General features: G+C 37.1%; 1 protein-coding gene across 1 annotated transcript; it reads left to right on the top strand.

Annotated features, from left to right (window-relative positions):
* Window positions 1–19,966: 19,966 nt before the first annotated feature.
* On the top strand, window positions 19,967–23,588 carry LOC104601113 (uncharacterized). Its single transcript, XM_010264318.3, has 3 exons — window positions 19,967–20,104; window positions 23,112–23,268; window positions 23,354–23,588. Exons 2-3 carry the CDS (start codon window positions 23,113–23,115, stop codon window positions 23,399–23,401), a joined length of 204 nt encoding a protein of 67 aa, XP_010262620.1. The 5' UTR covers window positions 19,967–20,104; window position 23,112; the 3' UTR covers window positions 23,402–23,588.
* The last annotated feature ends 625 nt before the right edge of the window (window positions 23,589–24,213 follow it).

Genomic DNA, 24,213 nt, shown 5'->3' with positions numbered 1-24,213 from the left:
CTTAAAAAAATTAAATTTATGATAAAATTTATTTTAGCCTAAGAAATATTGGAATTTTCTACCTTCCCGTATTAAAAATATATTTAAAATATAAAAATATTAATATATATCTATGGTTGGGTCATTCGATTTTAATCAATTTACAAATAGCCAAAGCCAAACTGATCCAATCTAGTTGAGTTGGTCAGTTTGATTAGTTTGATTCGGAATGACAACAGGGTTAGGTAGAGACGAGGAGCTTCTCCCCATCCCCGTCTTTGTCCCCATCCCCACTAATGGGGACAAAGTTATCCCCATCCCCATGGGGATCCCCACTCCCCATGATTCTTTATAATGTCAACCATTATGTTTTTTCTTTTTATTTTATTTAAAAAATAAAAATAAAATAATTAAAATTTACAATTCGATTAGAAAAGATTCAAACACATTTAACCATATTTTTAAAAATATTAACATATAGATGTATGTATATATTAGTGGCTGGGATTAGGGTCCCCGCAGAGCAGGGAGTGCTCTCCCCGTCCCTGCCAACAAGGATGAAAATTTCTCCATCTCCATCATCGAAGGGGACAAATCATCCCCATCCCCGCCCTGTTTAGGGCAAATACTCACGAAGATTGAGGAAATGGGGAAAATTATCATCCCTAAGTTTGATAAACAACTCTATCTAAAATTAATTATTATTATTTTTGTATTGTAAAAAAATTATTAAAAATAATCAATTATTATATAAAACAATTATATACTCTTACATGTTTTTATTATTTATCTTTAACTTAACAAATCTCATGCATCGCACAAATCCCCGCTAATTCAAATTTACATTAAATTGATACTTTTTCTCCTTAATGGAGATATTAATCCAAAGTAAGTCAAGTGGTTATTTTCCCGACCCAACCCAATCCCGCCTTCAACACAATTGCAAACATCAATCGTAAACATCCCTCAACACAATTGCAAAATCCAAAGTTAGAGATGATATCGATAAGGAAACTTTGATATGTTGTTCAAAGTGTTACTCGTTAAATGGATGGTCATAATCTCCATGTCAGCCCTCAAAGTAAAAGGGTAGTTTTAACACTCAAAAATTGGCATATGAAAAATAGGTCGAATATATTTTTTCTCAGCTCGAGCATATTTTCAGGTCTCAATTGCAAAATCCAAAATGATAGGGCATATTGAATTTGGACAGCCGACACATTGGTCCATATGCTTTACCACAATCATGAGGTTGGGCTCCAAATACATGTATATATGTGACTGATATATAACATTTTTTTTTCTGCAAAGAAAAATTATAACATAAGAACTTTGGTATTGTATTGCTTTCTCTTCCTTCTTTTCATGATTAAAATGGAAAAATGGAAAAACTTTAGGCTGCATTTAATTTTAGAGGAAAAATCATCGATGTAATCGATGTAAAATTCAATTGATGGTTTTAAAATTTTCATGGACCGTTGGAGTCTTTTTTATATGATAATTAATGTAAATAATACATTGAGTACCGATGAAAAATTTAGCCGATTAGATAGTTTACATCGATTTATGATATAAATTTTATACTGAAAACAAACGCATGAAAATACGAAGAGAATATAGAATTTACACCGGTCTATATTTACATTGAAAAACAAATGCGTATAAATACAAACTGGTGATGGAATTTTACGTCAATTCACATTTACATTGAAATTAAACACAGCCACTTGTGTTGCAATGGTATCTTATTTGAAGATTCAAGGGTACAAATATGCTATTTTAAATTTCAAACGAAGTGAAAACAAGTGGAGAAAGTTAGTGAAGCCACTTGTGTTGCAATGGTAAAAATATGTTACTTGAAGATTCAACGGAATGATATAGTGTTGGGTATTGTGGATGGCTGGTTTTTAGTTCTTGGATTGACCGTCTTGACGACCCACCATTAGATGCATGCAACAAGGATGTATTAGGGTCGGGAGTAGAAGTTAATGGCCATACCTGACTTGGCAACGACCACCCATCCTCCATAATAGCTTCACCTCGAACCCTAATAACAGCATATTTGACACCAAGTCTTCGCTTCAACCTGTCAGAAACCAGTTGGTATGAGATCGCATTATTTCACCATGAATGATAGATGATGAATTAATTTTTGGTAGTGTATCAATTTTTTTTTGTGATAAGTACTTCGTCATTTGGTCTGCTTTCAAGTGGTTGATGACTCAGAGGTCGAAGTAACATTTTACTGGATGAGGACCTAGATGCCGAGCTAGGGGCAGATTAGGTGTCGAGTTAATTAGGCTGAGCTGGGCAGGTTAGGTGCCGAACTAACTGGGCCAAGCTAGGCAGGTTAGGGGACGACTTGGCTGGGCCGAGCTAGGCAGGTTAGGTGACGAGCTCCAAAGTGTCGAGCTGCCTATTAGGTGTCAGGCTGACTAGAGGGCCGAACTGCCTATTAGGTGCCGAGCTGACCAGAGGATCGAGCTACCTGGTGGCGAGCTGGATTGATTGTTGAGCTTCGTAGTTCTTTAGAGACCTGCGATGAATCAATGTCAGAGGACCTGGGGTGGCTAACCCAGCGAGGTTGCTCTGATGCTTAGGTCAGTACTCTCATATTAGACTGCGAGCTAAAAATCACAAAGTACGAGAGCTAGAATATGCTTACTTGCCCCCCCCTATGCCATTGGGGTTGGTGCCTTTATATAGGCATTGTTTGGCGGGGGCTTCACGCACCGCATCCGAGATTTCCGAGAGGTCGCCTAAGTGGTCCGAGATTCCCGGAGGAAACCGCCATGCACATTGGCCACTCTCCGGATCATTCGGTATGTGGGCCAATTTCCAAGGATCGGGGGAGTGTTGGGATATGCATAACAAATTTTTCGACGAGCATGTCTCATAGGTCGCCACCTAGACCTTAGTAACGCTGGCACGCCCTCGAGGGAGGTCGCTCCTTGCGTCGAGGTCACTTTGGCCAGTGACGAGGTGCTGTAGGTTAGCCCTGGACGAGGTGCTTCTAGCCGACCTGAGTTGTCGTTGAGGTCGCTAGTTCGGCATAAAGGCTGGTCGCCAGGTCGGAGCCTATGCCAGGTCGCCAGTTCGGTGCTTGTGCCAGGTCGCCAGGTAGGCGTCTATGCCAGGTCGCCAGTTCGGCGCATATACCAGGTCGCCAGGTCAGGACACCATTAGCTTGGCTAAGGCAAGTTGTTTCCTAAGTGGTTATGGGTGTCACCTAGTTGTTCTAATGTGCCATGTGTCACAATATCATTGGAGGGCCAAATCCGCCCTCATCATTTAATTGATGAATCAATTTTTGATCGTGTAACAATTTTTTGTGTTAAGTACCTCGTCATTTGGTTTGTTTCCAAGTAGCCGATGACTCAGAGGCCGAAGTGAACTTTTGCTGGATAAGGACCTGGATGTTGAGCTGACCAAGCCGAGATGGGGGCATATTAGGTGCCGAGTTAACTGGGCCGAGGTGGGCAGGTTAGGTGTCGAACTGACTGGGCCGAGCTAGAAAGGTTAGGTGACCAGCTGACTAGGCCGAGGTAGGCAGGTTAGGTGACGAGTTGACCAAAGTATCGAGCTGCCTATTAGGTGTCGAGCTAACCAGAGGGCAGAGCTGTCTATTAGGTGCCGAGCTAACCAGAGGGCCGAGCTGCCTGGTGGCGAGTTGGATTGATTGTTGAGCTTCATAGTTCTTTAGAGATCTACAAGGAATCAATGTTAGAGGAACCGGGGTGGCTAACCCGGTGAGGTCGCTCAGATGCTTAAGTCAGTACTCTCATATTAGATTGCGAGCTAAAAATCACAAAGTATGAGAGATAGAATATGCTTACTTTCCCCCCTATGCCATTGGGGTTGGTACCTTTATATAGGCATTGTTTGGCGGGGGCTTCACGCACCACATCCGAGATTTCCGAAAGGTCGCCTAAGTGGTTTAAGATTCTCGGAGGCAACCGCCATGCACGTTGGCCACCCTCCGGATCATTCAGTACGTGGGCCAACTTCCATGGATCGTGGGAGTGTTGGGATATGCATAACGAATTTTCGGCGAGCATGTCTCATAGGTCGCCACCTAGACCTTAGTAACGCCGGCACGCCCTCGAGGGAGGTCGCTCCTTGCGTCGAGGTCACTTTGGCCAATGACGAGGTGCTGCAGGTCAGCCCTAGACAAGGTGCTTCTAGCCCACCTGAGTTGTGGTCAAGGTTGCTAGTTCCGCATAAAGGCCAGTCACCAGGTCGGCGCCTGTGCCAAGTCGCCTGTTCGGGACACCATCAGCTTGGCTAAGGCAAGTTGTTGCCTAAGTGGTTCCGGGTGTCACCAAGTTGTTCCGAAGTGCCATGTGTCACAATATCATTGGAGGGCCAAATCTGCCCTCATCATTTGCCCCCCACTCCCGAGCTGAAAGTAACTCGGCGAAGGGAGTAGATTGCTCCTTTTGGCCTGAAATGACTAATTCGATGAGTTTGTAAGCGTTGGTTCAATTCCTTAGGCTCTGGGAGCGACTCATAGTCCACTCTCCTTACCCTTGATTTTGCCCATGCCAAAGAGGCGACTGGGTCTTATGTGGTGCCGAAGTCTTTGCTAGTTCGGCACTTTAACCCTTAGGCTCTGGGAGTGACTCGTAGTCCACTCTCCTTGATCTTTGATTTTGCCCATGCCGAAGAGGCGACTAGGTCTTATGTGGTGTCGAGGTCTTTTATCAACTCGACACCTTTGAGCTACGACTGCGCTACATCAGCCTCGTTAGTGACGTCGGTTACCCACTCCTACAAGAAGCTACTAGGAGCTCGACCTACGGGGGCAACACTACTGACTTTAGGTCACCAGCTCGCGCGGAAGCCCTTGAAGGCTCGACCGGCAAGGGCGTCCATGCAGTCCGTTGGTTGCCAACTCCCACGGAAGCCACGAAGAGCTCATCTTGTAAAGGGTACCTCGCGAAGAGGACTGATGAGGCTTTATACGTGTTCAAATAAAGTCGGTAGAGATGCTTAGTCTGTTGGACACTTCCTGCTTAGTCTTTGAGTTCATAAAAAATGGAAACTAGAAAGTGAGAGCTTTTAGTTTCTAAAAGTTTAGAATTTAGCTTTCTGGAAGAAGATGACTTAGCCTTTTGGAGGATGAGAACTTAGCTTTTTATAGCATTTCCCACAGACGGCGCCAATTGATGAATCGATTTTTGGTCGTGTATCAATTTTTTGTGCTAAGTACCTCTACATTTGGTCTGCTTCCAAGTGGCCGATGACTCAGAGGCCGAAGTGAACTTTTGCTGGATGAGGACCTGGATGCCGAGTTGACCAGGCCGAGCTAGGGGCAGATTAGGTGCCGAGTTAATTGAGCCGAGCTGGGCAGGTTAGGTGCCGAACTGACTGGGCCGAGCTAGGCAGGTTAGGTGACGAACTGGTTGGGCCGAGCTAGGCAGGTTAGGTGACGAACTGGTTGGGCCGAGCTAGGCAGGTTAGGTGACGAGCTGACCAGAGTGTCGAACTGCCTATTAGGTGATGAGCTGACCAAAGGGCTGAGCTACCTATTAGGTGCCGAGCTGGATTGATTATTGAGCTTCGTAGTTCTTCAGAGACCTGCAAGGAATCAATGTCAAAGGACCCGAGGTGGCTAACCCGACAAAGTCGCTCTGATGCTTAAGTCAGTACTCTCATATTAGAATGCGAGCTAAAAATCACAAAGTATGAGAGCTAGAATATGCTTACTTGCCTCCCTATGTCATTGAGGTTGGTGCCTTTATATAGGCATTGTTTGGCGGGGGCGTCACGCACTGCATCCGAGATTTCTAAGAGGTCGCCTAAGTGGTCCGAGATTTTCGGAGGCAAGCGCTATGCACGTTGGCCACCCTCCGGATCGTTCGGTACATGGGCCAACTTACAAGGATCGTGGGAGTGTTGGGATATGCATGCCGAATTTGTCGGCGAGCACGTCTCATAGGTTGCCACCTGGACCTCAGTCACGCCAGCACGCCCTCGAGGGAGGTCGCTCCTTGCGTCGAGGTCACTTCAGCCAGTAACGAGGTGTTGCAAGTCAGTCCTAGACGAGGTGCTTCTAGCCAACCTAAGTTATGGTCGAGGTCGCTAGTTCGGCATAAAGGCTGGTCACCAGGTCGGCGTCGGTGCTAAGTCGCCAAGTCGGCGCCTATGCCAGGTCGCTAGTTCGGGACACCATCAACTTGACTAAGGCAAATTATTGCCTAAGTGGTTCTGGGTGTCACCTAATTGTTCTGAGGTGCCATGTGTCACAATATCATTGGGGGGACAAATCCACTCTCATCAATATATATAAACGATATTATCAATGTGTGGCTGCAAATTCTATGAAGTTTGTGTGTGTCACGCTCTTTGAAGAATAAATCCCAATTCAGTGAAATACGAATACACCACTCAATAAATTCACTATAGCATTTTAAATCATGGCATTCTCAAATTTTACTAGGGATCCTTGAATTGTCATGTGAATCACAGGCTGTCTTCTACAAAAATGTGAGTTTGAACTTAAAGCAATCACTTTATGAAAAAAAAAGTAAAGGTTATAACTATATCCAACCCACCCATCTCGAGACCTCAAATGGATAGCACCAACATGTGATAATGATATTCTTTAGTGTATCAATTATAATACTTTAAATTGGTTGTTTATCTATCTATATAAATATATTAAACTAAAATGTATAAGAAGGAAAGCGTGAGGATGCAATAAATGAAATCTAATAGTAAATTTTGCCTTTTTTTCTTTTGGAATTATAGGAATGCCACATAAAGACAAATTTCCTTGTGTTACTGACTTGTAATTGCCTTTATAGTATTTGGAAATTACAATATTTACCACATATAAGACAAACCTTCCAACTTATAATTGTCTTTATGGTATTCGAAAATTACAAGACTACCACATATAAGACAAATTTTCCAATTTAATTGATTCTATGATATTCAAAAATTACAAAAGTATCATATATAATTATTTATGATTTTTTCCATCCTATAAAATAAAACGCCATCCCTCTTCTTTCTCACCTAATTCTCTCTCTCTCCCCTCCCATTCTTTTTCTCAATTTTTATTTATTCATTTATTTATTTCTTTATTATTATCTAAGTATTTATTTATCTTGTCATTATTTATGATTATGCCATCCTATAAAATAAAATGGCATCCCTCTTCTATCTCACCTAATTCTCTCTCTCCTACTATTCTTTATCTCAACTTTTATTTATTCATTTATTTTTTTATTATCTAAACATGTATTTATTTAATAAAATTAAATAATATTTATAAATTAGTAAGATAAAGGAAATTTGACATTGAGAGAAAGACTTTAGTAGACATTTACTTATTTATTTTACTAAATTTTTTTTTAATTAATTAATTTAATTATTATTATCTAAGCATTTTTTTGTTTAATAAAAGTAAATAAATTATTTATAAATCAATAAAATAAAGGAGATTTAACAAATAAAAGAGATTTGACATTGAGAGGAAGATTTTAATATATATTTATTTATTTATTTTACTAAATTATTTATTTATTTCAAAATAATTTACTAACAAATTATTCTCTCCCCTTGAGCCCAATATTTATGGCTATCAATAGGTAGGTTTTAGCTCGATATTTATGAGGGGGGCAAAATGTAAGTGGAATGGGGGGTCATGGCTTCCCTATGTCCCCTCGGCTCCACCCCTGGGGTTGGTATTAAACCTATTCACAGGTCATGTTGAGCTTTGCCTTTATATCAATAGAACATATTCAAGTCCAAGTTTAAGCATGACCAGACCATCGAGCCTAGATCTTGAGCCCAGGCCTAACCCCCATATAAAGTCCAAAGACCGACCAAGAAATTGAGAAAGAAATATTTGTATTCTTTATTTAACAACAAAATTGATTTATCTATATTAAATTGACCTCAAAAGTGAACTTTTTAATTAATTAATTATTATTTTATTTTATTAAATTAAACATATTATCCATAAATTTTTATTTATTTAATTTAGCATGTCAACGAGTTAGGTTTGGTTCTAGATAACTTGGACTAGTCATGTCCCAATAATAAATGAATATTTAATTATTTATTTTATTAAATTAAATAATTGATTTATTTATTTTACAAAATTAAGTAAATTACTATCCATAGATTTCTACTTATTTAGTTTACTAGACTATTCAATTAATTAATAATTTATTTTACTAATAAATTATTTCTCTCTCTGCCCAAATCTAATAATTTAGGGCTATCAATAGGTTAGGTCTGGGTTGGGCAGGGGTCAAGCTAGGAATCTTTTTATAAGGGGGCCAAAATCTAAGTAGATTGGGGGTAGGGGAATAAATATGGATAGCCATTGGAGGGGAGGGGGGACCATTGGGGTGGGAAGTGGGGGAGGGGGAAAACATACCTGAAGAGTGAGGATTTGTTGGGCCATAGCTTAAGCCTAAGCATGACCGGGGACCATTGGGCCTAGATCTTGAGCCCGAGTCCGACCCCATATAAAGCCCGAAGCCTAACCAAGAAATTGAGAAAAAAGATTTGTATCCTTTATTTAACAACAAAATTGATTTATTTATATATTAAATTGACTTTAAAAGTGAAATTTTTATTTATTGTTTTATTTTATTAAATTAAATATATCATTATCCATAAATTTTTATTTATTTAATTCAACATGGCCCAATATTTAAGGTTGTTAATGGGTCGAGTTTGGTTCTAGATAACTTGGACCAATCATGTCCTAATAATAAATGAATATTTACTTATTTATTTTATTACATTAAACAATTGATTTATTTATTTTACAAAATTAAGTAAATTATTATCCACATTTATTTTTATTTAATTTACTAAATTATTCAATTAATTAATAATTTATTTTACTAACAAATTATTTCTCTTTCTCCTTGAGCCTAATAATTTAGGCAACGTTTCCAAACTGGACCGGACCGGACGATGACAATCGAACTGTAAAATCGAGAACCAGTTACTTGACTAGCTTCATTTAACCCCCAAACCACTTTTTGGCCAACAATCATTGATTTGGTCAATGAATCACTAATTCGGGTGGTCGAACTGTCGAACCATTCGATCCGAGAGCGGTTTTTGGTCATTTTTTGGGTGTTTTATTTTTTTTATTTTTTATTTTTTGTTGGAGTGGGCTATCCGTTCAAACTGAACAATCAGACCATTCGACTCGGGAACCAGACCCATAATGGTTTCCTGTTCGATCTGGTTTTAAAAAACATGAATTTAGGGCTATCAATAAGTTAGGTCTATGTTGGGTAGGGGCATAGCTAAGAGTTTTTTATGAGGAGCGCTAAAATCTAAGTGGATTGGGTGTAATTTAGTGCTATCAATAGGTTAGGTTTGGGTTGGGCAAGAAGAGTGCTAGGAATTTTTTATGAGGGGTGACAAAATCTAAGTGAATTGGGGGGTAGGGGGAATGAATATGGATGACCATTGGGGGCAACCATTAGTGTGGGGAGTGGGAGAGGGGGGAAATATAAATGAAGAGTGGGGATTTGTTGGGCCATAGCCATAGGGGGGCCATGGCTCCTTGGGGTCCCTTGTCTCTACCCCTAGGGTTAGGATTAAACATATTCATAGGCAACACTAGGCTTTGCCTTTAAATCAATAGAACATTGGGCCTAGATCTTGAGCCCAAGCCTGATCCCATATAAAGTCTAAAGCCCGACTAGGAAAATGAGAAAAAAAGTTTTGTATTCTTTATTTAACAACAAAATTGATTTATTTATATTAAATTGACTTCAAAACTGAAAATTTTATTTATTTATTGTTTTATTATATTAAATTAAATAATTATTATCCATAAATTTCTACTTATTTTAAGCAAATATTTTTTTCTTAAAAACTTTTAATTAAAAAATTTATCTTTTGCAAATTCATTTGTTCCTATACAATAATTTAGCTTTTGCAAGCCCTGCAACGTAGAGCCCCTCCGCTAGTTTGTACATTAAACCAAATAAATTAAGAGTGAATCATAATTTGCATTCTTATATATTTGCACTAATATGAATGGAATTGAATTACAAACAAATAAGACCTTGTTTTGTTTTGTTTTTCAATAACCAACTAGTCCCCAAATGGTTAAAAATATTTTTTTTCTTGGTTAAGGCCCAATTTGAAATATCTAAAAATCAATGATTAAATTATCGATATGATACACCTGATACAAGGTATATCATCTCGGTATTGGTGTACCTAGATACATTTGGATATATTATTACATGGATTTTTTAAAACAATTAAAACATCATAGGCCTATTCTCCAACCCCTTGATCATTATAAAATAACAAAAAAAAGAATAAAATAAAAAATGTGAGTATCAGCCGGATCAATACGCACCAATACTCATATTTGATTGCAGGACATATTGATATTTTAATTACTAAAAATAGTAAGGATGGATTGTGTTCCTTACCTTTGAAAGCATCAAATGTTTATTATTTTAATGAGGCTATGCAATCAAGGAGATCCCAAACCCAAAACCCCCAAACGTGGTGGGAATGGGGGTTTGATCCCAGGATTCTGCTACAAGCCTACAACTAGCTAAAGATCCTTACCAACTGAGCTACCATAATTGCTATTTCAGTTGGTAAAACATTAGATGCTCGTTAAATGGTACTTTTATGATAATGATTGGCAATTGAATTCTTTCTTGCAAAAACAATATATTCACCCTCTTATAAAACATGAAGTTGCTCTTGTATAGGTTTCCTTACTTTTTCTTTCAAACCAAACACAATCTAAACAAGAAAATTACGTATTTAATATTTTGTTAAAAAAATAATGCCATACCTTTTCTTTAAAACCAAGCACAACCTAAACGAAATTAGGTATTCATTATTTTATTAAAAAATGAAGCCAATTTTATTTCATATTTGTCCATGAAGCTTATTTTTTTAATAAACATGGATTTTACGATTGGAAAATTGAGACCTTACAAATCACCCTAACACTTGCTTAATTGCACTTTGGATTTATTGCTAGGAAAAAAAGATGTATAAGATAGGCTAGCACACCCAATTAAAGCCAGTTAGGCAATCAATCATTATGGAGCCCAGGTCTAATGAAAGAAAAAGAATGAAAATACATAGAGACATGTTCCCAATGTGTGGTTGAAAATGTTTCTATGCTCTGAGACCCTATTAGTTTTTGGGAAGCTATTTATTCAGGTTCTTTTATTTCTTAGTAAACAAGATAATGATCATTTTAGTCGTAAAATGCCATTATTAAAATGGGGGATTTTGTCCCATCCAAATTTAATCTGAAAAAATAATATGGGTATTTTGGTCAATGGGCCAAAATTTCATTGGCCTACTTTCCCCCATTCTCAAAATCTGAAAAAATGACCAGGCCCTCAATTTGTGTGCTTTGAGCCAATATATGTTCGTTCAATTGGGCTAACTGTCTTCAACTTGAATCCATTGACACCAGTTAGAAGAAATTATAATGGAATGACATTTCCATTCCTACTCCCATTTATAGTGATATGGCATTCCCCCATTTGAGAGAATGATTATTTCTTCCCCCTCCTTTGGGAATGAGAATCCATTTCAATTGATTCTGATTTCAATTCCAAATTTCATATGAACCAAGTAGGTAAGAGAAATATTCTAATCCCCCATTTAAGGGAATGGCTATCCCTTACACCTCCCTTGGAAATGAGAATCCATTCCGATTTATTCCTATTCCAATTCCAAACAAGTGAGAAATATTCCAATTCAATTTCAACTCCAATTCCAATTGTAAAACAAACAAACCCTTATTTCCTTTTCATTTCTTCCTCAGTTCCTCCAACCAACGAGAATGTAGAGTTATTACACCCACATGACACTTAAGGCAGAAAAATTTACAATTTTGTTCATGAAAATGAGAGCCTCGAGTCTTTAACGACTAATTTAGTCGAAGCATTATTTCAGTCTTCTCCTATTTGTGCAACAGGTAGACCATGGGCCGTGGGTTGAGGACAGGGCTGCCAACGGGTCAGATCCGACCCGATGTACCTGAATCGATTGGATTGGTTCTGGTTTCAGGAGCAGAAACCGACCCATTGGTTCTAGGTCCTGATTACTATCGGTTCAGAACTGCTTTCACTTAATCTTGAATTGATTCAGACCCAATCTTTTATATATATATATATAATGTATAAGATATTAAATAAATAATATATTCTAAATATAATATATACTATAAATATTTATTTTTATTTATTATAATTGGGTCTGTTGAGCCAGACCCAATTGTCCCGAAAACTGATCGATTCGGTTCCGGATGCAAAAATTACAGACCGAATCCTCAACATTTGGTATTGAATCAGTTCCGGTTCCGACCCATTGACAGCTCTAGCCGAAGAAATTCTTATTGAAACCATGACCACTCGTTTCAACCTATCGTTCTTTTACAAAGTTGTCCCAATTCGGCAACTAAGGGATTTCGGGAGGCCCCACAGGAATACCCCAAGATTGTCACATATTTTGTCTACTGCAAATGATTGCAAACTATAGCAGATGCTTGTCCCATAGGAAGGCAAAGATTCTCTTACTTTAATTGGGGAGCAATGCGGGTTAACGTTATCATACTTGAATTGGGGGTGCAACATGGGCTAACATGTTTTGGCACTTGTATACCATACAAAGCTGGGCCTTGGGCTGGGGATTAGTAAGTCGACCAAAGCCTAAAATGTAAAAACAGAGTTGCATGGTTTGATGGCCATGATTTATACACACTAGTAAGTATGTACATGGGTTTGATGGCCATGATTTATAAACACTAGTAAGTATGTACGTACTTTTACATGGCAATTCTAGATGATCATAATGATAGTAATGATGTATCCAATTTTTTTTTTAAATCATGTATTTTTATTTTTATATTTTGTTACTTTTTATTATTAATTGAATGTATATTGCAAAATCCAAATCCGATTATGTAAACACCTCATATTAGGCTGCAAAGTTTTAGACTTTTAGGTATCATTTACAGGCCCAGCTGCTTGATTGGACTCTTTTTTTGTAATGTTTTATCTTTATGGTGTATCTTTTTTGTTCATTTATAAAAAAATGTAAGATTTAAATAGAGGAAATTGAATGATGTGAAAAATAATAATTGAAATTACATTTTAAACCTCACAATTAAATAAAGATTAAATTCAAAAAATTGTATAATTTTAGTTAAAAAAAAGTTTTACAATCTTATTCATTATTCATGTTTTTACTAGTAGTATAAATATAGAATTATAGATGTGTTCAATTTTTTCTGTAATTTTTTTTTATGTGTACACAAACATTGTTTAATATGATAGATATATGATATTACACATGTGCCCAAATATTCTTTATTTTTTTTTTGTAAAAGTTTATATTTTTTCATTTTTGTGTTTTTATATTTCATTATTTTTTATTATTTAATTATGACATTAAAGGGTAGCACATTTGACCCAAAAGTTGAACTATTGATCTCCGTCCAACAGGAAAATAATTTCATTTTTTGGCTAGTTTTAGATTATGTTTTCATTTTCATCATCAATAAAAATAATTATTGTTTATTACTCTTGCTTTTAAATTTGATTAATAAAAATATCATAAATATGTAATTTTTTCTATATTTTTGTAATTTTCTATATTTATTTCTATTTAAAAATTTTATTATCCAACTATGACTTCATGAGTTGACCAATTTGACTCGGATGGTTGAATTTCTTAGTCATCATTTGTGATGTAGGGTGATTTGGCACGACCTTGTAGCACGGGGACACGTGGACATGACCTAGCATGAACAACAACTCAGCATGACAGCCTGGCCACAACCCGACGTGACAAGCTCGACGAAGCCCGACCAAGCGACTCGACGGGAGTAACAGCTCGCTAGGAGGCGAGGCTCAGCTTGCCCCAAGCGCAAGGCCTAAGCATCCCAAGCTCCTGTAGCCCTAAGGGACCCGGGCTCCCCGCGAAGGAGCCCGAGCTCCCCTTGAGCCCCGAGCTCTCCTCTCCTAGGGAGCCTCGAGTTCCCCTTGAGCCCTGAGCTCTCCTCTCCTAGGCAGCCCTGAGCTCTCCTCTCTTGAGGAGGGGGCATCTCAACTTTTTGGCTAAGTGTCCTGAGGGAGAAGTACCTCGGGACCACACCCGCAAAATCCGTACCTACCAAGTCAAAGTAGTTCGGCAGCCTGTAGGGGAGATCCGCTTGACATCCGTACTTGTCGTATCTGGTGGCAGTGTCCACATCTCTTGCCAGGCGGCGTCGTGCCTGTTGTCCCTGAAAAGCATAGCACGCCTGACGAGTCCGTACCCTGCAGCAGCAGCCCGTAGTGGCGGCTTGCACCTACCACCTCAGTCCTGGCAGTAACGGCTAGGGTAGTGACGGTTATACCTGATGTGACCGACCTCCGGTATAAAAGGACCACCGCCCTCGCGAAGCAAAGGTATTGAAGCCTAAGCACTTTCAGCACTCCTACTCTCTACTCTCTCTTTGAGATTCTTCTCCAGTTCTAACTTAGCCGTCGGAGTGTCCACTGGGATATCTCCTTGAGAACCCTTCACTTCCTCCTTCCTCTCAGGTGCCGTTCGTTCCAGCTAGAAGCCAGGTCACAACCAGCTAGGAGTGCTCAGATCGTGCAGCATCAACTTGGATTATGGTTCTATATTCTTAAAAGTATTGGACATATATCTAATTAATAGCATTTATTAGTGAAAAAATAACTTAAATATAGGACTTAATAAGAGATAGTGGGCATTAACACCTCAAATATATGACTTAATGTGAGGGATTTGAATGAAGTGAAAAATAATAGTTCAAATTACATTTTTGCCCTTACAATAAAAAATGGACTAAATTCAAATTACATTTTTGACAATTTTTATATTTCCATATGTATAAAAATAATTCTTATTTATCACATTTGTTTTTGTTTAATATGATGAATATAAAATATTAGAGATGTGTCAAAGTGTTTTTAATTTCTTGCAGAATTTATGTATTTTTTTCATTGTATATTTCTCTTAATTTTTATTATTTAATTATGACATTAAATATTGACACATTTGACCTAAAAGTTGAATTAATGACCCTTTTTGGTTGGTTTTAAAATTTGTATTTCATTTCCATTATCAATAAAAAGAATTCTTCTTTACAACTATTTAATATGATTAATATAAAATATCAAAAAAATGACCCAATTTTTCTACATTTTTTATTTTGTGAATTTGTTTCTATTTTAAATATTTTATTATTTAACTATGGCATCATGGGTTCACCCAATTGACCCCTTACAATTAAATATGGACTAAATTCATATATAGGGGTATTTTAGTAAAAAAAGAAAATTTCACACCCTTATTATTGTTTAATATGTCAAATATATGATGCTAAAAATGTTTCCAAAATTTTCTTTAATTTCTATATTTCTTTTTGCATTTTATCTATTTTTCAAATTTTATTGTTTAATTGTGGCAACATGAATTGGCCCATTTGACCCAAAATGGTTTAATTTCTTACCACCACCTAGATGAAAACACTATTTTTACATGTAGAATTTAAAAGTGTAAGTTTTTATGCTATTAGAATTATTAATTTATTATGTAAAGATTTAGTTAGTAGAATCTAGTGATGAGAATAAATTAATGCTTTAAATATATGATTCAATGAGGGTGAATGAGAGTTAATACCTTAAATATGAGATTTAATGAGAAGGAATTGAATACATTGAATAGTATCCGAATTACATTTTCTACCCTCACAACAAAGAGATCATATTTCAAAAAAGGGTATTTTAGTCAATAAAAATTCCAGATATTTTAGAGGCTATTCATATATGTCCTATAGCCTGGTGGTCTATAACTCTACCAATACATAAATGAAAAACATAAAGAGTAGTGAACTACATTCCCTATCCACTTTCTTTGCCCGCACCCTATATACAATAAACTGCAGTCCACATCTCCCACACTACAAGATGATGATGTGTGGCTGCAATTCAAGGTGGCGAATGGAGTGTGGCAGTGTTGGGCAGGAAACTTGATTTGCCAAAAAAATCACATATGCAAGGGCACCCCACAAACACTCCACACCTACACCTCACTGTGCATTGGGAACATCTTCTTAATTTGTCAATAGGAAATATGCTGTGTGGGATGTGATCTTTAGATAGGGCAACTTTTTGCCCTTAATATCAACAAAAAATAATATTTTTATATAATAACTAAAATAGGATAGCTTTTTTAGAAAAATATCAAGAAAGGGCAGTGGATCGTCTTCTTCCTTTGCCTTTGTATTCATCCGAATGGATCCTCCCTATAATGTTTGAATGAGATTCATGCAAAAAAGACAAATAATTTACAAATTGTGCCAGAAAACCGCTTAATTGGTCGGAAAACCACATTAAGCTGCTGAAATTTTTTTTTTCCGATTTACAGGATACGGCCAGGTACAGAAGCTTGGTCTGGCAATCTTGATCTTGAAACAGTGAGATCGAGGTTGGAAGAAGGACGATACTCTAGTTGCAGCTGAAAGTTCTTCCGTGATCTTCTTCTCCTCTTTAGCAATGCAATTGTATTCTTCCCCAAGAACTCATCCGAGTCCTCTGCCGCAACTGCACTTCGAGACGTCGTCAAAAAGGAGATGGCGAATCCGGTACCATCCAAAATCGAACCACCGGATTCAATGCTTCTTAAACCAAAGCCTGCTGCTCTCATGATAGCTTGTCACAAATGCAGTTCAATCTTTGCCAAAACTTCTACTACGACAAGCGTAGATAGGAAAGGGGAGCAACGACCAGGTTCTCCGACAAGGTTTCGTCGGTAAACAAATTGCATAGCAAAACAATCTAGTGAAAAGGAGTGTCGGGCGCTTGCACCATCAAGGAGGTGATAGCAATTTCTGGCGATCTAAGTTTTTATTTTGTAACAAATTTTATTTTTGTTGTTTTTTTTTTCGCTTTCTGCCCCTCCTGCGCCGGTTTGCTTCTTTCTTGGACATGAAGAGCATTTTCAGTTATTACTTGGCTGGAAAAATACAGAGGCAAAGGAGGAAGACTAGCAACGGTGTCTATTGCCCTTTCTTGATATTTTTTCAAAAAATCTATCATGCAGAAACCCAAATATAATTAACCACAAATAACCCAGACAAATACAAACTACCCACGAATCCAACTGGATTTTATTCCGAAGATGTGATCTTAGAGCTCGCTTACACCAAGTATACCATCAGTGGGAACTTTGCTTTCTGGGGTGTCTCTATATACCAAGTAGACCTGTTCATAGGCCGGGCCGGGCCGGGCCGGGTTCGGGTTGGGCTTTTATTCTTCATTAATGAAAATTTGTTAGGCCTGAGCCCGAGCCCGGCCTGACCAATGGGCCTACAACTTGGGCCCAAACCCGAAGCCCGATTGTGTTCGCCGGAATCGAGTTCGCGATGACTGTGGTCTGTGAGCTGTGACATGCGATTTTAAGTTTAACAGTGATCAGTTTGCGTCTAAGAGAGAGAGAGAGAGAGAGAAGGAGAGGAGTGAGGACTCACCGCTGGAGTTGTTGCGTCAGTGAACGTTCGCCACCTTGCCGGTTGTGTGGCTGCCTGAGAGTGTGAGGATGAGAACTGTGGAGGATGTGGAGAAGAATGGTTCGACTGGAAAAAGAAAGGAAAGAAGCAAAGAGGTGAAAAAAATAGGGGGTCTTCGACTAAGGTTAAGGTTTTTAGGTTTAGTTATAGGTCGGGCCAGACTATTTTGACAAATCCCGAGCCCAACTCGAATTTATTATGAGCCGGGCTTTTTGACCCGAGGTTAAACCCGCAGGCCTATATGCATGTTTAAGCCCGTCCGAGGGCCAGGCCGGTCAAGCCACCCAGCCCATGAACAGGTCTAATACCAAGTATACGAAAGATGTGATTTCATTCCAAAGTGTCTGTCCTTTTCACTTCTTATTACTCTTTTCGTTCACTTTTTCTAACATTTCTAGTACCAACTAATTTATTCGGGCAGACATCTTACGATGTCATGATGCGCCCATTCCTATGGCCATTCCTTCCATACTTTTGGCTCTCGGGAGTGTCTCTTTGTAGGATACTTGGCCAAAGTGTGACCCGTTTGCCCACGAGTAAGTACTGTGACGAAGCGTCTGTTGCTCACCCGACACGATCATACGAGGTCACAATTCACCCAACACGATCATCCGGGGTGAACATCTAGTACCCACACCTACCACAAGATACTGCAACATCGGGGTTAAAGACATCTGTGCACTATCCAAAAAGTACAAGTATTAATGTGTAAGTTAATCTTTTACATTTTCAACCGTGTAAATTATTTATAATTCATATTTATCCTCCCCTACTTTTCTACTTTTTATCTATATCCAGTAAAGAAAGTTTAGATTAAAAAATTTAAGAATTATTTAAATATTCTAACAAAATTATATAATTACATTAAAATATGTATTAAAAACACAAAAAATAATTTTATATTTTTATAAAATATATCATGAAATTATATACTAATAATTTAAATTATATTTTTCTGGATTATCAATTAAATGTTTTTCAAATACTTAATAATATGTAATAGCTTTAAATAAATAAAATTAAAATAACAAAAAATTATAAATATTTATAGATTATTTAAATATTTATCATAACTAGATTTTAAATAGTTAAAATAACGGAATTATGTAATAAATTTAAAAATTTCTTCAAAGTAAAAAATAATTATAACATAATATTGAAATTAATAATAATTTAATATATTATAAAATTAATAATAAAATTATGTAATAATAGTATAAATTATGGTTTTATGGATAATTAAATCGATTGACCTTTTGTGAAAACCGACCTACTCAAGTTGTATCAGTTTTCACAAAAGGTTAGTTGGTTCAGAAGATTTGAACGTAGAAATTAAATTAAATTTTAAAAATTACAGTGCTATTATTAAAAGATAAATTTAAAAATTAGATTTATAAAATAAAACATTTTAGATTAAGAAATATGAGAAATTTCTCACTTTTTCATATTAAAATATAAAATATTAATATATATCCATGGTTAGGTTGTTCGATTTTAGTTGGTTTACAATGGCCAAAGTGAAACTGATCTAACTTGGTCAAATTGGAAAATTTTTTAACCAAAACCGACCTAAAATAATAGAAAACTGACCAACTCAAATCGAGTTGATCAGGTTGGTCAATTTTATAAGTTTGATGAATAAACCTAACTGAAATTAATTATTGTTATTTTTATATTATAAAAAAATTATTAAAAGTAGTATATAAAATATGAATAATTATTAATTATTTAAAAAGTTGAAAATATAAAACAATTGTATACTCTTATGTGTTTCAATTAAGGTCATTTACTGGAACATATCTTATAGTTTTTCATATTTACCTAAACATACCTTATAGTTTTCATTTTACTAAAACATCCCATATATTTTACAACTTATTTATTTAATCAACTTTTCATTAAGGAGTGTTTGTTTTGCTATTAGGTCCATGATTTTTTATTCAAAAAGTACCCTTAACACTTCTTTATGCAGAAAACAAAATTGGCCAAATATAATCAATAAAATGGTTACCCTTGTCTTATTATGGGCAATAAGGATATTTTTATTTGTATTTTCTTTTGATTAGGGTCAACACTGTCATTTTCCACTATCATCTAATGAAAGATTGGTTAAATCCATTACAAATTATAAGTAGTGTTTTAGCAAAATGCTAACTATATGGTAAATTTTAATAAATCCATAAAACTATAAGGGTATTTTAATAAATGACCATTTTCATTATTTATCTTTTCTTAATAAATTTCGTGCATTACACGGATACCGCTAATAAGTAAATTAACCTTTTACGTTCCCAACCGTGTATAAGAAACATCTGCCACAGTCCCACTGATAAGTACGGTAGATGTTTCAAATGCACGCTGAGATGTGCTGTGGGGCACGGTGAGGCGCAGACGTGAACTCGTGTAGAGGGCGGAAATATGCTTATTTATTAAATTTATATTCAACGTTCCCTCTTCCTACTCAAACGAGAAGCTTTGACGAAACCCTTCTCGGCCAATTTCTCTGAAAGTCGTCGAATTATAGTCGTTTTCTTCATCGATTTAATCTTCAATTCCTATCAGGTATATTTCTTCATCTGTTCGATCTGATAAAAATCGTTCAGAGTTTGCTTTCTATAACAGCTAAATTTCTTTGATTGGAGTATCGAAGAGAATAGATTCAAAGGGTTTCAGTTTCAGAAAATTAGGATATTAACAAGTCGATATTTGAATCTAGAGTTGTATAGGTAGAAGGTTACTTCATTTAATCACATATTATTTCTTTTTCCATTTGGTAGTGGTTAATGTTGGGTCCATATAAGATAGGCTCCGTTTTGCTTTACTTTCTTCATTTTTGAAGAAAATCTTAGCTTTTTTTTTGGTTTGAGAACTGGTGTGAAAATGCTCAGTGTTCTGATATAGCTTCCTCTTTCTTCTGCTACACTGAATTGTTTGAGTAGTTTTATTTGCCATTTTATGTCTGTCTAAAATTGTAAACCAGAAGCAGGTATTGAAACTTTTAGATCCATTCCTTTCTTCGCTGTGATACTGAAGAGGGGATTCTTAGGTGTTCCTCCTTCATAACCCACAGTTCATCCTCATTTCGAGTCAAGGTTTTGAAAATTGGTCCGTAAAATGCTGGACCTGTCACAGGGAACTCAAATTGTCAAAAATTTCTTAAAAACTCAATCCTAAATTCAATCTTGAAATTCTACAGTCCTCTTTGCTAGACATTTATCACCCATATCGTGGGTCATTTTAACTCTCATTGCTTGATGGAGATGATTTTGATATACGGAGTTTCCTGTAGGCTGATTTGATATTACTTGTCTCTCTCATGATCTTTCCAATACCATCTTATCCTTTTCCATTTGATATTTTCTGTTGCTGGTGAGGATTGATTTGGTTGTAGAGTTCGCAACATAGATTCCAAGTTTCAGATGATCGCATAGACCCAGATCTTCGTACCATTCATGAAATAGATCTTTGATCTTCATCATCCTTTTATTGATATTCAACCAGACCTGTTGGTTGATAGTGCATATATACCTCACTGCTGAAGGAATTGAAATATCCTATTACTTCTCTTGTACCTGGCCTTTCAATAAATGTGTTTCTTTAATATGTACTTTATCACCATAATTGGTTTCCTTATTTCTGAATTTGAGAGATTCTTATTCAATTAATGGAAAGTGTCCTCGGGGAATTGCTTCCTGTTCGATGCGTGGAGTCTTGGATCCAGTAGAAATCCATCTCTTTCACAATGCACCATCTAGCTTCCATAGCATTGCCTTATTCGTTCCTAATCTCAACCTCTTTAATTATTGATTACACGTTACACCAATGTGGTCATCCCAGCCTTAAATATCAGTTTCCCTTGCCAAGCTGTTACCTTACCCACCCAAAGTCCAGATCCTAAATATTTATCATTTTAGGACATTTCTTAATAAATAGTTAAAATGAATCCTCCTTTGCTCCCCATCTCGGCACCCTATTTTGTAGCATCCCATTTTCAACATTTAGAAGGGTCAATGCAAATATCACTACCAAGAAAACTCTCTCAACCCTCAAAATGAACAATGACTATGCTCTCTATTTCTTTAATCTTTCTTCCTTAATATGAGACAAAATCTCTTTTATCTCCTCTCTTTATTTAAATCAAGAAATCAGACACCCATGGATATGTTGCTTGCACAATACATTATTGCATGACACCATCAGGGTACTTGCTATCAAGATGTGTAATGCTTTGCATACAAGTCAATGTAATCAAGACAGCTATTGGGTGCCAAGGTGTGTCTTTCCTCCTTGGATCATGACACAGCATTTAGGTGATGTGTAAATGCCAAGCAAACACAAACACTTGCTGAGGGTTAAAATGTGAAATGAAGCATATGGTAATAGATATGAGGCTCTATATACTCAATGAAATGCAGCTTACAAAGAACTAAGTTAGATAACAAATTAATTCCAAATAGTGTGTTATGTTTCTCTCTTTTTATTTCATTGTTTCTTGCTAACATTTACTTGTCTCTAAAAAAATTGATTCTATATAATCTATCAAAAAATGATTCTATATGTGAAAAAAACATAAACACTTGCTCTTGTTTATGATTTGAAGTTATGTTGTCTGGACTAGTTTTGCTAACCCAGGTGTTCCATAATGGACTCACTTGCTAGATAACAAGTCTAGAACAAAGTTTGTTCATCTTGGGAGAGACGAGCTCATTTTTGCATGCCCATCAGAAAGAAGGACATGCAAGTTGCAATCCATAATTGTGCTTGATTGTGCACATCTCTAGTCAACACCTTCTGCATACTCTTATTTCTTATTTTTAGTGTATATTGAAATTCTGAGAGTGGCCACTTCATGCTAAAAATGCCAGTGATTAGGTCTGTATCCAGTCCACCCCTCCCAAGACCAAGATCCTGGATAATAGGAGCCAGCATTGGATAATGGCCTTTTAACATTATAACTGATTTCTAATGTTTTTGTGTTTCAAAGACACAGATATTAACTGGTCTAGTAGAAAATCCATTGAATTTTACCATTTTAGTAGCATGGTCCAAAAAGTGAACTCTTTATGAAGATTGTTTTACTGGACCACAGTTTGATTTTCTTTTCCTTTTCATCCTGGGGGTAGTTACCAGAAGAAAATAATCTTTGGAGTATTATCTTCACAACCTAGTTATATGTTTTGGCATTTGTGGTTCTTTGTCACAATTTTATGTCAAGGATACCAACAGAGTTGTTTATTAATAAAATGTTCTTTCTTTATATGAAGTTTGTGAGTTTGTATTATAATTTATTTACTGTTCTAGCGCCAAAGCAAGGAGCTCAGTTGGGCCAAAAGTCGTTACAAGGAATGTTGTCATCATTGATTTTCTGAAAGGCCCTTCTAAGTCTGAAGTTGAAGTGAGAAAATGAAATATTGCTTAAACATGGGAATGAATGGGATAGTCTGAATTGTAAGAGGGATGAGGATATGGCAGGGGAAGCTACTTTTGTGAGAAGTGAGAACATGTGGTTCATGTCTCTGGTCATTTTACATCGGAATTTCATTTGATTTTTTTTTAATTGGTAATGCAGGATGACAGAGCCACCTTTTGTCCCCAGGGAGAGACTCCTTAAGAAGCAACAGTACTTTCAAAGCATTCCCAAGCACACTCACTTGAAGGGTCCCTTTGACAAGATAACCTCAGTGGCCATTCCCCTTGCATTGGCAGCTTCATCTATAGTTCTCATTGTGAGTTAGAAGCGAGAAAGTTCTCTAATTTTTAACAGTGTACAGTTGATTTCTTGCCTCACTAAGACTCTTATGCTTTGTCCAGGCACGAGGGATCTACAATATGTCTCATGGGATTGGGAAGAAAGAATGAGGGTGCTTTCTCAACGGTGATGACCCAAAGTCTGACATGTCATAGCTCCCAATGATTTTATAAATTCTTGAAGTGATATTTATTTTCTTTCTTTTCTAGTTCCAGATTCAAATAATGGTTTAGTCTTAGATGACAACTACGGATCTATCCTTTTCAATTTGTATATGTTTGGACTTTGGATGTCTCATGGTAATTGATGAAGGAAGATTTGGCCCGACCTCGTAACCACTCAACACGTGGCAAAGGCAACAGTTCGGCACAACAGCTCGCCAAGGCGCGAGCTCCGAAAGGAGGAACCAGTGGTCCGAACTCCCTGCAAGGAGCCCGAGCTCTCCCTTAGGCCCCGAGCCTTACGAACACAAAGGGCAACAACCCGAACTGGCCTGCCCCAGGGCAGTTCGGGTCACACACTGTCCGAACTCAAGACTTCACCTCGCACACCACTCCAGCACTTTGCCCCTAGGACAACGAACTAAACAAACCGTACTTGACACCGAAGGAGTCTGTATCCAGGGGCGGCGCACCTGACTGACTTGAGATCTGACGCTTGACAATCGCATTCCAACGGCCACCTGCCACCGCCATCTCCAGTTACAGAGACGTCTCCGACAAGGAGCAGTGGCAGTTCTGTCATAGCAGAGGTGATGACACTCGAACTGGCAGAAGCACAGAAGTAATCATACCCGACTTGACAGAAGTCTCGGAGTGAGTGCACGAAGTGGTAATAAAAGGCTCTCTAGCCCCCGAGGACAAGTTATGTGAACTTTGCACCATTTAGTTTTATCTTGCCTTTGAGAGAATACTAACTTGCG

The sequence above is a fragment of the Nelumbo nucifera genome, chromosome 2, assembly GCF_055504915.1.
Source record: "Nelumbo nucifera cultivar China Antique chromosome 2, China Antique-T2T, whole genome shotgun sequence".
Classification (NCBI taxonomy): Eukaryota; Viridiplantae; Streptophyta; class Magnoliopsida; order Proteales; family Nelumbonaceae; genus Nelumbo; species Nelumbo nucifera.
Note: the sequence above shows the minus strand (reverse complement) of the source record. Positions and strands in the feature narration are given on the sequence as shown.